General features: G+C 28.0%; 1 protein-coding gene across 10 annotated transcripts in view; it reads right to left on the bottom strand.

Moving 5' to 3' along the window:
* Positions 1 to 16,190, bottom strand: part of LOC123296813 (Ca(2+)/calmodulin-responsive adenylate cyclase) — a 198,526-nt gene that overhangs the window by 88,559 nt on the left and 93,777 nt on the right. For all 10 annotated transcript variants that reach the window (XM_044878468.1, XM_044878477.1, XM_044878471.1 and 7 more), the window contains one exon: positions 7,679 to 7,790. In XM_044878468.1, the coding sequence (XP_044734403.1) occupies positions 7,679 to 7,790 (112 nt within the window). The remainder of the gene's footprint in view (positions 1 to 7,678; positions 7,791 to 16,190) is intronic.

The raw sequence follows: 16,190 nt of genomic DNA, 5'->3' as shown, positions 1-16,190 counted from the left end.
ATAGTACACCAATCACATGGGAATATTTGAAGAATACTGAGAGATGATGGTGATCTTTATATATCCATTACGAATCGGCTTAAGTACATAATAGCGAAAGAATTCAACGATTCATCTCTCTGATCGCATTACTATAGGACAATGGATGCACAAGGATATCGTTTAAATAAGATTTATCATTTTTATATCATCTAAATTTTATTTTCATTACTTTTATCTTTTTTTATATTAGATGGAAGCTAGCGAATCATTTGTTTATGGTAATTGTGAAAACCTGCTAGCTTATATTTGTTTTTATTACATAGTAATTTGTCTTGTATAGGATGATCTGAGTACATTATATAAAATGGGTGAACAACGCCCATGTTTTAATATTCTTTATTAAAAAATCAATATCGATTTTATATTATCCCAATTCATAGAATTCAAATAATTTGTAATTTCTCTCATAATACAGGGTTTTAGAAAATCATTGACTGCTTTGTTTAGATCGTACATTATTGGTCCAATCTGATTTATGTGTCTGCCACAGGCAGACACATAGGTACACAGACATATTAAAATAATAACTTATAAATTTGATTTAATAAAAATTGAATCTGATTTTATAATGAACATAATTTAATAAAAAGCATTTTTTGTTGCAAAACAAAATAAAATCGTTTTAATAAAATAATCCGTGGAACTATTATCATAGTTTAGTTTAGAACAATGATTTTGTGAGAACAATAAAATGCAGCTTTGGTAATAGTAATAAAGTGAATGAATGAGAATACACAAACATGATTATTACTTTATGGATAAATTTTATAATAAAAGATATTTTATTATGTGGATATTATGTTGCACTTTATACATACACGAGTAGATAGATGTAGGTACAGATAAACTGAACACTATAAGTACATAAAAGGTGGAAATAATGAAACTCTGAACCTGTTTTGAAATATTATCCAACAACGTGTTATAAGGGTATTAAAAGTTACATTCTAGTTATTGATATTTATTTTGTAAAGGATATTATTATATATTGACAATTATATGAAAGAGTAACGTATAATGTAACATGTCTTGAGGGTTCGTAGCCATTTACCGCCATAGGCGTTGAGCTTTTGGAATAAATTCGTAAAGAACTATCGGAAAATAAAGTTACAAGCATTATGTACCATGAAAAAATATTAAAACACTAAAAATATGGTTAAAAAACTAAAGAAATATGCTTTATTGCACTAAAAATTGAATAAAAATTTCAATTCAAAGGGTGGGGTGCTCTGTAAAATAATTCTTTAAAAAAGCTGATTTGACAGATATCGATAGTCCTACGCTGTTAATTTTACATTACAATTAAAATTATTATCCAATTTTTAATGTTTTTTTTTGTCTCACTAAATTAACAATTGTGCACCCTTTGTGAAAAATAGAATTTAAAAAATCTGTTGACGGAAATGGGTTTCGGTATGACCGTCCGTATAAGAATCGAGAATCCTAAAACCTATACCGCCAGCTCCTTGGGAGTGTTATCAATATTTCAATGTTATTAAAGTAATATGATAAGATCGTTTATCCTGACGATCCTGGTTAGAATACTAGGATTAAATTATTAAATTATTGTACTGTCATCGGACCTTGATATCTATCTATACCAATTTTCTAGATAATCGGATAGTTATAAAATAGTTCAAAATAAAACTGTAAGGTTTTGTGACATTGTTAATAAAAGCGTGTTAAAAATAAAATTTGATCAAACTCGGGTTCAATTTTATTATCGAAGGCCACAAAACATTTTTTTTAGGTTTAGTAGTACCATAAAGAACACAGAAACTTTCTCTCTAAAATAGTTTGACTAGTGCGGAATTGCCTGTTAAAGTATGTATCAAATATGGTAACTAATAGAATATTATTAAAGAAAGTATAGGAAAAAGTCGCGCAGAAACACCAGAAAAATAAGGGGAGCAAGATGAAAATTACTTCAAATATTTAACTATGGCCTTCTAACGAACATTACTTGAAAATTTCAATGACTCTTCGTAGGAAGATAGAATAAGCTAAAATTAAAAGATAATAAAAAAATTTTATAAAATATGAAAAATTATGATTATGGGGTTAAAATTGGCATTACAGTATATGGTAAGTTAAGTAAACAATTGAATAAATTGTAATCACTATATTTCATGTGGTGGGTGTGTTTGGACAGAGTGGCCCAAAAAAAAAAAAAAAAATAGAGCGTCTTGACATGTAACTAAAAGTAGTTTAGCACGAAGAATTACAAAGATGTAGCTTTCAACGACATAAAGTTGAAAAAAGATAGTCTGTCATGGAGACTGTCGACGGAGGAGAAAACTTAAAACTTTGGAATAATTGTGTTTTTAAAATTTTTTTAGTTTGCATAATTAAAATTTCCTAGTTTGTAAATTGAAATTATTAACGTATGTATAAAAATATAATAATATTCTAATAATTAATTATTATTAAAAAATTATAAACAAAGTATCACCATCTATGAACAATAATCAGAAATTACTAAAGATCAGAATCACTTAGTTAATAGTGTATGGTATTGCTTTAATTATTATTACATAGGTGTCGATTTTCGATTGAAAGAAGTTTTAGTTTCCTAGGAAATGGTGTTATATCTGTAAAGGCACAATTCCACTAAAGCAATATTGGGCGACATGTGGCTCAATATTTGTTGTCAAGTGCTTGTAGGCGTGCGACAACGTAGCACAAAATTCAATTAAGTTTGTCCAGATTTTATGTTGCATGCTACAAGGCGCACCGATCCGTACAGTTTTTGATAGATGACGGCACTGTTGAACTTGTAGCATGTGGCAAGCAGACATATTTTTTGTCGTTTTTTGTACCTTCTATCTCTATTGAAAGACTATTTATACCATACTTAAATGCCGCATGCTACATATTCCCCAGTGGAATTACGCCTTAACTTTATTCATAGTAAGTTGCTGATGATGAGAATGACGTAGCATTACTGACGCCACTCCATAAGACTTTACCCTACCAAAAATCATCTAACGCACATAGAGAAGTTTTCACTTCAAAAAAAGTAGAAGCATTGAACGTCTGCTATACCTCTAAAAGAGATATAATAACTGTTATTAGAAACATAAGAATATATTAGTATTATTGCTCGTTGTAAAGACTGTCTTAGTATTAAAGACATCCGCCTGGCTTAGACTTTGAAGACTTTCGAGTATAAAAGATTCTTCGGCGGACCACTCTGTAAAATGAATAAATTAATGAATGTCTGTGTATAGATATTATTATTAATAATGTAAATATCAAATATATATCTAATAATTTGTTTTCTAAAAATAAATCACCTAATGTTTTAATGTCTAGCCGTTGCTACTACTATAGCACTCGTACTTATAAAAAAACAAACTTTAACTTATACATTAGAATAATTTTGTTTATTAATTTATCACTTGAACAATGTTAACCAACCTTAGCTATAACGTTAATCAATAAATATAATGCACTAGCGTTTATTATATAGTTTTATTTATTGTCTAGGGTTCCGTTCACAAAAGATATGCATACGAAACCCTTAGCGAAACGAAACTTTACTCTTTTCAGTTTTTCATATATTCTCGAAATACTAGAGTTTCTTTTTAATGAGTAATTGAATAGCATAATTATCGCGTTTTAGTCCCCATTTGCATGTCCTTTGTATCCTTCTATACTATTACTCGTTTTCTGAAAACAAAATTTTCCCTGGGTGATGAGCTTTATTGAATTGTTTATAATCAGAGTATGAACCCACCACCCATCAAAGGAGGACAAAGTAATAAAATGTTTATTTCAAAGATCTTGGTGTTGAAATTAGACTTTAGAAGAATGACCTAGAATCATAGGTTTGGAAAAGAAAAAGCCATAATTCTTATCAGTTTACCACCGTTCTGATTCAGTCTGAGAAAACATTAATTTACGATCAACGCTCTCCAGATTTTGCGGTTTTGTGACGAAACGAAATTTTGTTTTATGTGGAATCTGTGTTAAAAATAAACCATATTATGATATTGGAAAATCCAAAATCCGCTACAGTGATTAGAAATGTTGAAATTTGTGTTGGCCATTATTTCAGTTTTGGCTAATTATTCTATGGAGATGAAGAAATTTGTTCTTTTTATTTACTGTAAAATTTTTTAAGTGCTTTCAAAGTTATGACGGCAGAATACCACTTGCATTTTTAAAGTTACCCTTTTCTTTGTTAATAATTTATATTCTTACAAAGTACGTCATAGTGGTTTCTATTCCAACATTCTATTCAGAATAAAAACTCTTTTCATTTCATATTTCAACCAAAACGTACATTTATTAAAATATATTTTTTCGTTGCTTTATTCATAAATTTTATTTAAACAACTCACGCACTTTAAAATTATTTTGGTATAAATTTTATATATAAAAAAAGATAATATATTTTTTTCTTATATGTATAATAAAAAACTTCTTCAAGTACATAATGCCTTCCTTTAACGGTGGTTCGTAGCTCTAAGATATTTTTCATATCTTATGTGATATCGGTATAAAAATACAATAATGCTATATCTTCCAAATAACGCGTATGTTTTAAAGTATAATAATAATAATCATAAAAATTTTCCTATACCTTTGCTACTTAATCATAATTTTCTTTTCTACCTAGGCCACATATTCCGGTAGAAAGTGTTTGAAAATAAATAGTTATTAGAAGGAAATTTTTTGATTTTTTTATTATCTTGAAAATCGCTTTATGATTGTAATACAGGATGTATACAGGACTTTTCTTTGATAATTCTTTATAAGAAATTTTTAAGAAATAATTATTACAATACTTTCTTTATAAGGTATACTATATATCATTAAAATGGCACCAATTAAAACATTCTAAGTGTTATTACTATAATATTACATGAAATGAGTACACTTAGAAAGTTTTAACTGCGATTTTAATGACATAGAGTATACAAGGACAAAAAAAGATTGGAAAAACTGTATAAAAGACTTAAAAGAAAAATTAAGATAAAATAGGTTTACATTTTTAAATGTTTTTTTCGTTCGCCAAGCTATAAATAATTTTCAATATATCCAGATTATTTACACCATTTTCTCTGCTGTTATCTTTGAAACTTTCTATACTACATTTATAACATTTATGCATATATAGAAATAATATTTACCATCTAAAATTTATATTATTTTGTATAGAATAGCACCCTCCGTTACTAAACTTTTTTTTCAAGCCTCAACCTTTTACCCATTCATTGAATACTAATATTACCGTATTTTATCTTTTTACCATAAGTAATTCCTACATTATACATAAAGGGTTTTCTAATTAGAGTGTCCTACATACAAAAATGTCTCTATGTATCGTCTTTAGTAAAAATCAGTGCGATTCTGAAAATGTGCGTTTTTCATAAAAACGTACACAGTTAGCTACAGGAAAGTTTATGGTATTTGATAGCCTGTGTGAAACCCTGTGCTGTATTTAAGTTAAACCAGTTATTATGGTTTAAGTAAAACTTGTAATTCTTTAGTCATAATTTTGAGACAACTTGTATACGTTATTCAATTTTTCATATTTATGACAAGAAACTCAATCAATTAGTAGATTCCAAGTTAAATTTGGTTTGCAATAAATACAATCTTTGAGAAATTTTACGTTAAAATTACTATTGTAATTTCAGAAAATACAATGTATTTTGAAAGCCGTGAAATTAAAATGAGGTAGACTTTCATGGAAAACCCCTTAATTTGATCGTAGAATCTGAAAATGAAACAATAAACAGGATGTTTCATTTAAAAAGTACATCTTTGATACAGTCTGCGTTTCCGATCCCCTGTATATTACGCACAATAACCCTCAATGTACAACAACCCTTCATCTGTTCTTGAAAGAAAATTTTGTTAAAATCAAGCCGTTTAGCCATAATCTTCCGTGTCGTATAGCGTAAACAACTCTGTATAAAATTCAATTATTTCCAAGGTGTACAAATTTTTTCTTGAATCATTTAAAATCCTTTAAACTGGTCTTATTATTAAAATAATAATATAATTAGGACACTCTTTATGTCAAACCCTACACGTACATACCTTAAGGATAATATTAAATATCTATTCGCGTGTTCACCGTATAAACAAAATATTTAGTAATTTTATTTTACAAATAAATGTATATAAATTATTATTATTATATTTCTATGTACCTACACAGTTATAGAATTATTATTTATTATTATTATATTATTCAGTGTGAATTATATTTTGTTTATTATTGTAGTCATATTGTATTTGAAAAGTTCAAATACTTTCAAATACTATTTATTTTTATATACTTTGCATACGTTCAAATGAATTCATTTTATTTCAATTATAAACAACATATTGTAGGTATATTTGTTAGATTGGTATTACAATTGATACTAAACGAATGAAAGTTTTCTTGAAGGGGTGCATTAGTAGATATACAGTTTATAAAATATCAGACTTATTGTAAATAGTCGTTAACACTCTCAAAGTAGCTCGCAACGATTTTCATGTTGATTAGATTAATAGTTTTTTTTTTCTTTTCAAAAATTATGTCTGATGCTGGTGTTGGCCCAGGTAAGTTGGATTAAAACTATTGTCTCTTCTACAATTAAGGTAATTCAGTCGTTGAATTACTTTTCTTAAGAATTCAAGGAAGTTGAAATATAATGCTACTAATACTTCAATCATCCTAGCATTTCACCTCGGAATCGAACGGAATAAGCTGAATTTTTGTACAAACCTTTATTTTGATAGTACAAATATTATCTGAAAATTCACATATGGTCATGCGTGTGCATCCTTAGATATAAAGTCAAAGGTCGCGAAATTCAGTTTTTTTGTGAATATCTCGTTTATTTTGCCTTCAATCGTATAAACATTGTAAAAGTAGTGAAGGATAAAAAATTTTCTACAAATTTTGTCTGTAATTTATTTTTGTACGTTCAACCATTTTTGAAATAAGGGGTGCAGAAGATGGAGGGCTCAGCTTAATGAACTTGTAGTGCTGGGTCAATATTTATAAATATAAGGTATTAAATAATTATTTAAGTAGTATTTAATCAGTAATTAAGTGAAAAAACCGTATAATAGACAGGATCACAGATTTTTCCTTAATTATTCACTAAATACTACTTAAATAATTATTTAATCCCTTATAGTGATAAATATTGATCCAGCGCTGAGGCCCTCTATTTCAAAAACGGTTCAACGTACAAAAACTTCGGACAATTTTGTAGAAAATTTTATAATAAATTTTAATACGATTGAAGGCAAAAGAGACTGGATATTCACAAAAAACTGATTTTCGCTACCTTTTGACATTGATTATCTAAGGATGCGCACGCGTGGCCAAATGTGACACCATTTGTACTATCAAAATAAAGATTTGTTCAAAAATTCAGCTTATTCTGTTAGATTCCGAGGTTGAAACTTTTTTGGACTGAGTTGATCGGGTTATAAAAGTATTCTTTATTTGGTTTGGGTTGAATCGGAAATAAAGGTATATCCTAACCGGATCAACTCAACATCGATTTTCTTGTTAAATATCATTCTTTAAAATGTGGTAAAAAACTGTTGAAATATATTTTTAATATAAATATACTTTATATCATAAAAAATTTTTAAATGTCACTTGTTTAATACTTACATTGGCTAATTGATCAAATCGCCCAAATAACTCATTCAATAATCGTACCAATTCTTGAGCTGTACATTGTGATGCTAATACAGTAAATCCAACAATATCCGCAAATAATATACTGTAACAGAAAACAAGGGAAAAAACAAATAAATTTTAATTTCTAACACACAACAAATTTGTAAAAAATTGAAATCTTTCTCTCTTTTGTTTTTTTATCAACGCTTTTGTATTTTTCATCCATTGAAACAAAAAGTATTTTTTAGTGTAATAAAAAAAAAAGAACTAAATAATAATTTTATTGTACTGTTTATTTATATGCGTGGGACGGAGACTTTTGGGAAATAAAAATTTATTATATTATATTAAAAAATGTACAATAAGTTTCAGATTACATTAAGTGGTATTTAAAAAGGGGACCTTTCGCCGCCAATGGTAATTAAAAAACATTAGATTACAAGAGAAAATGATTTTTTTATAATAGTTTAAGTCTTTACCTATCACATGATCGTAGTGACATTTCGATCATATTTTACCTTGTAAATTTGTGTGAAAATTTTTCAAAGATGTTACGTTAAGACCCTACCAAATTTTCTTGAATTATACTACCAGTTATCAATGGAGTGAAAAAGCTGAAAATTAGTTTTTCGAAATATTCAGGTTACTGTTTTATGCACTCAAGTATATGCTTTAACGTGAAATTTATTGAGAAATAAATAATAAACTGAAAAAAAAAGTACTAGCAGGAAAATTTTTTTTTAAGGCAACAAGTACATATTTTGATTTAGGACAATATTTTTTTGCTATACTTTAATTTTTAAGAAGTCAAATACTTATTTTATTGAATTAAGGAGGTCCTTTCGCCACCAATGTTAATTTTAAAAAAAATGTACAACTTACTTTCCGCCAATGCACAATTTGCTTCAAGAAAATGATGATGTGCTTAGGCCTTTCCTCAGACACAATTACAGCTTATTTGTACTGAGCTAAAAAGAAACTTGAAACGGTGGACATAGATTTACGGTATAACTCATTAATGGTCTTCGTGCTCATTAAGATTTGTAAATAAACTACTTCGCTATTAATGAAATTAGTCATACATGAAAATTAGGAACAGTTAAAATGTTCCCTTGTGGAACATGAATATCGAGTTCTCTTGAGACTTCTTTTTATTAAAAAATTTGTTAGTTAAATGAAATCGAATGATATCCTAAGCATTTTAGGTTAATGCTCTTAGACTATTAGGGTTGGTGACGGACCAAAGTAGAGTTGGGATAAGATTAAAGAAGCTTGCTTTTTATTCCTTTTCGAAAGTATTCTAGTGTTGCCTAAATTGAAGGTAAATTTGCAAAAATACATCAATCAGGCACTCAAATCTATCATCAACTCGTAGACTATGATTAAAACCCAATTTTTATAATTTTTGACCTCAACCACTCTTTATTTCGATACTTCGAAAATAGTTTTATAAGGGAGTATTGATGATTTTTTTTCGCATTTCTTAACAAAATATATCGTTAAAAAAATGACAAGATATTTGACATGATATCGAACGAACTTCAATAATTGTTATCTATAATGAATTTTGAGATTGTTTCTGAAAGACCCTGTATAATTAGTTATAAAAAAAAACTTTTCTATCATCATTGTTATTTGTGGATGGAACAAGATGGCTTTGTCATATCACTATGTAAGTAAGGGGTTGTTTGGTTTGACTTGTTATATTGTTATCTCCCAAAATAAAAAATACATAAAATCACGTAATAAATGGTATTTAGTTTTATACACACACACAAAAAATACTAATAAAATGAAAAATGATTTACGAGCGTGAATTTTTATTATTATCCTCAGTATGAACAAAAAAATCAGATGACGATATCATACACACACGTAGTTTGGAATTTGCTTCTAATCCTTTCAACTGTAAACTTGAACTTGAAAACATAAACAAGTGTAAAATGTACAGGGGACGTGATGTTTGAGTAATAAATCATTTTATAAAAACATTATTAGCTATTTTTTTGATGTTTTTATCTTGTCGTCAGTTGGAGTAGCTTGCCGTTCGAGTGTAAAAAAATTTACAACATGTAAGTATTACCAGTACTTTACTGGACTATTTATATGACCAAGTGTTTTTTTCCAGTCGAAAATTTAGAAGAACAATAACACTGAAGTGTCTTGAAAAAAAGAATGTATCTATAAAAAGGATTATTTCTATTTTAGACTTTAGTTTTGTACAGTAATCGAGGGTTTTAAATAGAATAAAGAAGATGATAGTCAGTTATTGGGATTATCGACGGAAGTGAAAATTTAAAATGAATATAAATTAATTAAAATTAAAAAAAAAATTATAAAATTAATTATGTTTTTCAATTTTTTTATTATATATTTAAGATGAAGTAAATAATCTTCTACCATCCGAGTGCTTGTTATTCTCACTTTGGTAATTTATTTACTCAAAGAAAGTTGCAAAAATACATAATCATAGTTTTGTCATTCATAAGTATCGATCCCGACATAGTTGAGCCACAATTAAAAGTTTGTTTGGTGATTCTAGAAATTAAAAATACTTTCTTATTCTTCGCCTTAGAACTAGCAAAATTTAACACATTTAAGAAATTGTCCACAAATACCTAATTATTGAGAAAAATACAAAATTTAGTGTTGACAAATAAGAGAGTCTAAAGAAACACAAGAAAAGAAAAATAAAATCAATACTAAATAGGCTTAGGCTTAAATCAATACTAAATAGGCAAAAACTTAAAAATATTAGTTAATTTAGTAAAAATGTTAGTTAATTTTTCTCAAATCTCTTTAAAAAATGAAATAGAATTGTTTAATGAAAAACTACTTAATTTGTTGCAACCTTTAGCCACAATTGAAAATGTAAAAATCGGTAAAATGTATCTTTATTTAGACAAAAAATTTCTGTTGGAAAAAATTTATCCTTGAAAATAAACAACTTTCAACTGAATTATACAACTCTCAAGGGTCATGATTTTACTTTTGTTATTTTCTATACATTGTTTTCATCTAAAGGAAGCCAGTCAGATTTTCGATTAGCAACAAATGAATTTCAAGTTTCATACACTTGAATTACCTGGTATACGTATTGATATTTGGTAAAAAAGTATGCGGGGAAATATGATAAGCAATATTTCTATACATTTTTTTAGCGATATCATTGTAATTGAAATGAAATGTATTGAATTTCCACCTTTTATCTTTTCCTTGAACGAATCAAAAGGTACTAACAAGGAATTCGAAGGTAATAACTACACTTGTTGTGTAATATACCTAAAATGTAGCACGTGTTCGCATGCCGCTACTTTTAAAAGCAACAACACATGCATTATATACAGTAGAATCTCGATAAGTTAAAGTCCAAGGGAAACACAAAATATTTTAAGTTATAGAGGTTTTAAGTTATCAAGTGTCTATGTTAGGTAAAGGTTAATATAGAGGTATGTACATGTTTCTATGTACCCTAGTTAATATAGAGGTATGTACATGTTTCTATGTAGTTACTGAGGGCCTATACAGAGATTATTTATTTAAGTTATAGAGGTTGCGTCTTTTAAGCTATAGAGGTTTTGGGCTCTGATGGGAAGGGAACATAGTATTTTTTGAAGTAACAGAGGTTTTTATGTTACCGAGGTTTAAGTTATCGAGATTCTACTGTATTTATTTTTAATGTCTTATATATTTTCTCTTTCAATATTTTATTAACTTTTGTGATAGAAAGTGACTGTTTTCATTCCAAAAATCGAATTCAATTTTTGTAATACGTTCTAGTACCAGCGTTTAAAAAATATAATCTATCTGCTAGGACTAATTTTTGTAGTGCTATCGCCCCCGAACAAAATATTATTTTGAAATTATACTTTCATTCAAATTGAAAAATGGAAAAGAGAACAGAGAAGTAAAAACAGTGACTTGGTCCAGCCAAAAACCACAGTTTTGTATACCGACGAGCCTCAGCTAAAAGGTTGAGGAACTAACTCTAAAAATTTCGACCCAAGGGTAGAATTGGGTAGGAAAATAAACACCTTCATGTACAACGACATTAAAATTTTCAACGGCAGTCAATTGACGATAAAATTGCAAATTTCGATCTTTAAGGGAGTCACAAGGTTTCACATCTTTACACATGAAATGTCGTTAAATATCAATGTAAACCTGATATATAACCTCAGAGAATTATGCAGTTCATATCCGGGAGTGTATTTTACAAGCTTTACCTGAATGAAACTACTATCCAATCAGTTCGACATTAAATAGATGGATTAAAGTACAAAATAGGTAGAGCCGGAGTTCAATCGTAGGTGCTCCGATTTTTAAGATATTTATTAAGGTAACGCCTTCAAAAAGTATCTAAGCCTCTATGTGAGATTGCAGTTGTAGTTTTTAGGTGGCACTGGTTGGGAGATCCATAACTAGCTGAATTTTAGAGCTGCCACGCAGAATTTAGTTCTTGTTTAATGTTCGAAATTAAAAAATTTAGAATTTCTTGGTAAAGAATTATAAAAATGTAAATATTTAACGTAAGCAAAGTTGTGAAAAAAAAAAATACTCGCAATACCAGAATAATAACAAAAAATACCTCAATACTATTCAAATAGCTGTCCACAATCTAAATTAATAGGGTGGGGGCGCAAATAAATACATTTGAATAGTAATATGTAGGGTTATATATCATTTATATGCGTTTCCACCATTTATTTCATGGGTTTTCATTTTTTGGTGCGAAACCTTCAAAAACATTTTATAGTGGACCGAATTGTAAATCTAAACCATCCTTGCATCCAATTGATCACACACACACAATTTCATCAAAATCAGTTCATCCGTTTAGGAGGAGTTCAATTACAAACATCGATGACGCGAGTTCCATGATTTTTGTTCACTCAAAAATGCTCAACGTGCCAAAAGAAGTTTACACTTCAAAAATAAATTAATGAATTTACAATAACGAACTAAATCAGAAAGGTATTAGCGTGACCTTTTAATCTCATATCCAACAAGGCTTGTTTAACAATTTCATTCCCTTTATATGAACCAACAATTTTGTTTTCCTTATTTCCCTTCATAGCATCATGAATGACTTGATGGATAGACGGACTGACATTGATACTTAGATGGAGTAGAATATAGAGCTTGGATATTTTATTGTCATTGTCTGTCTGTATTTGTTTATTAGTCAAACACTCGTGTGTGTACCAAGCAAGTAAGCAGTAAACCTATAAGAGGTCATTACCCTACTATAGCTATGGAGAAAGAATCAGTATAATAATACATGGTACGGGTTCTTTAGTTTGTAAGTAGTGTTTATATATGATATAATGCATGTTGAAGAGGAAACGAATAGAGATAGATGTCAATGGTAAAAAAAAAAAGGTTTCAACGTTCTTGAAAACTATTTAATAATTGAGCAATATATGTAACACCTGATTTCATTTTGACCTGCACCAATAGACAAAACTACACTGATAAAGAAAAACAACTCTTTAGAAACAATTTTTTAATTGAATTTATATTAGGTTTTTGGTAGTACATACTATATTATAATAAATAATTAAAATAATAAAAAAACTTGTAGTCATACACTAATAATAAAATTATTTTTTATTATTTTAATTATTTATTATGATACATTATGATATTTCCATGAGCATTTTTAGTTTAACTTGTGGAAGAAAGTTTGGTGCATTTTGCAATTGAATGGGAAGTTTTTGAGATAGCGGCTAAGATACTACCCAGCAAGATTTTCATCTCATCTGATTTCCATGACCATCACTTTGATATTGATTTAAGAAGGAGTATTATAAGTTTAAAGTGTTTATCTGCGCGTGTGATTCTCAGTGGTATTGTAAAATAAAGTGGGAGTTATAAGTTTTCATCGCTGTGTGTGTGCCTGTACATGTGTCTGTTTGCGGCGCTTAAACGGATGAACTGATTTTGATTTTTTTGGTTTCGTTTGAAAGGTAATTTAATGGAGAGTGTTCTTAGTTATGGCGAGTCATAGGCGATTTTAGGGTTACTTGAATATGTTTCAAGTGCGACTATGGGTTCCGTACCCGAAACATACCGTACAAACTTTTATTGTACGAAAAAATTGAAAATAATTAGAATCATCCTTGATATATTAAATTAATCTTTTAAAAAGTCAGGTATAAGTTTTGATTTTCTAATTTTTTGTACAATAAAAGCTTGTACTTTAAAAATTATTTCAATTTTTTTACCGGTTTTTATGATTATTGACTGATTCTATACACTCTTCTGCTATATCATATTATGTGATGTGGTATGAAATGGAAGTGAAAAAAAAGCATTAACTTTGTTTGGACTAATATTGTTCATATTAAATATGATCTACTTAACTTTTAGCATCTAACAAAAACACACAGATGTACCCTATTAGAAAGAGTAGAACTATTCTGACATATCATGTCATACATGTTTATTTGTAACAAGTAGAAACTTAAGCAATTGTAGCTATTATGATATAACGATGACGATGAGGATGACGATGCTACATTTACTAGATATGTTGTAGGTTTAACCAGTTTCTTGTTATATTAAAAGCATCTAAAAGCTTCTAAATAGAATGAATCTCGTTAAAAAAAAAATAATAATATTAGAAAACAGCTTCCATACGAAATGCGATAAAAGCATAGTTTTTCCCACAAAATTATTACTAAAATTTTCAAATAATTCTTTTACGAAGAACTCCTCAAATCTTTCCTACCTGAAGAATGTTTTTTTAAAACTATAAATAGGTAAGCGACAAACCCCTAAAAAAATGCGTAGAAATGAAAATTTTCACGTTTTTTCAAAAAATTGCACCATTTTCCAAAAATTTTTTCAGACTTTCTCTTTTTTAAGTTGAAATTCGTTACCAGCGTACTAAAAACATGTAAAACATGCCTAGAGTAGCAGATTTGATACCCGTCACATGTCACATTGAAAATTAATTTTGTAAATTAATTGTCTTAAAACTACCTTGATAATTTATAGAGAATAATATTGTATTATAAATTTTCTTCTTACCAAAGCTACTAACATAAAATATTTTTAAGCAACCTGTAAATCCTATCACCGCCTAAAATTTCGCATTCGACAATATGAACTATCTCTATTTTAAGTATTCTACTATGAAGGCTATTCTGCTATTTCCTTAGTTTTGTTAAAATTCCTCGGTCTATAAAACAGTTTTATAATTGCGACAATAAATTTTATTTTTATGAAAACAAGGTATTAAAGTAAATTTGCATACTTAACAGAGATTTTCTTTTTTCATTCGAAACTTGAAAGTACGTAAATAACATTTTTTCATTCTTTTTTATGTTTCATATAAACTGGAAATACTATTTTTTTTCATATTTTCTTTTCATATTTTTTATTTCTGTAGATAATGTTAAGTAGATTATAATACAATTATGAAAAAATTTATAATTATGAAAAAATTCTGTGTACATTAATTGGTGTGTACGGACGACGTTCTAAAAAACTCTTAATAAAATGTCTGGTATTGTTACCTTTTTAAATAATTTTAAATATTTTTTATACAAATTATTACAGTGACAATTTAATACAAAACCAGGATATCATTATCATATTTCATGATCGAATTAGAAATTCGCTACAAAAATTTGGTAACGGCGATGGAATAAAATATAAAAAAGTAGGTTTAGTAAATTACAACAGTGTTTTTTGGAGCAAATGAATTATTTTTTATTTACAAAATTTTCGTTCGTTTTTTATTTACAAAAGTTCGAATAAGGTCTTTTTGAAAAGTTGTATGGAAAATTCGGTAAGAATGGAATTGATTCTATATGAGATTTGTGTATAAACTCAAATCGATAACCCACAATTCAGCCAAAAGAGCTTAAGGGAGGATCAGATAAAGAGTACTTCAGGGATGTCCAGGTCGAAACGGTTTAAAAAAGAGGGAGAAGAGAATATTGTATGACGTTATTATAAAGTTGGAATAGTCTAGCGAGACGGGTGATTAACGGCTAGTTTTTAATAAATAGGATGACACATTTTTTGAAAATACTGAATTTGTATTTGACATCAATAAAAACTGTCATATCAATAATATTATATTCAAATAAATTAATATCAATCAACCTAGGAATATGGGTAATATGATAACATAAAATATATTTTATGACATATATTTAAATTAATTAATGAAACAAGCGATGGATGCATCGTTAATTTTATTAATTTTAAAAATAAATAAAATTTTATGAATATAATTTGTACATTAAATTTAATAAATAGAAATCAAAGAATTATTTAAAATTCTTCTTCTATGAATAAAAAAAAATTTTAACCATTCTTTTTCCATGAGAAAATCATAAAAGTCATAAATTTGCATTAAGTGTGCACGATAAGAGGACGAATAACTCAGTAATACGCCAACCGATTTCGATGATTCTTTTTTTGGTGACAAATTTTACATTGAAATTACAGATTCATTGTTAATATTATACCACCAAAAGATATTTGT

The sequence above is a fragment of the Chrysoperla carnea genome, chromosome 3 (genome assembly GCF_905475395.1).
Source record: "Chrysoperla carnea chromosome 3, inChrCarn1.1, whole genome shotgun sequence".
Lineage (NCBI taxonomy): Eukaryota > Metazoa > Arthropoda > Insecta > Neuroptera > Chrysopidae > Chrysoperla > Chrysoperla carnea.
Note: the sequence above shows the minus strand (reverse complement) of the source record. Positions and strands in the feature narration are given on the sequence as shown.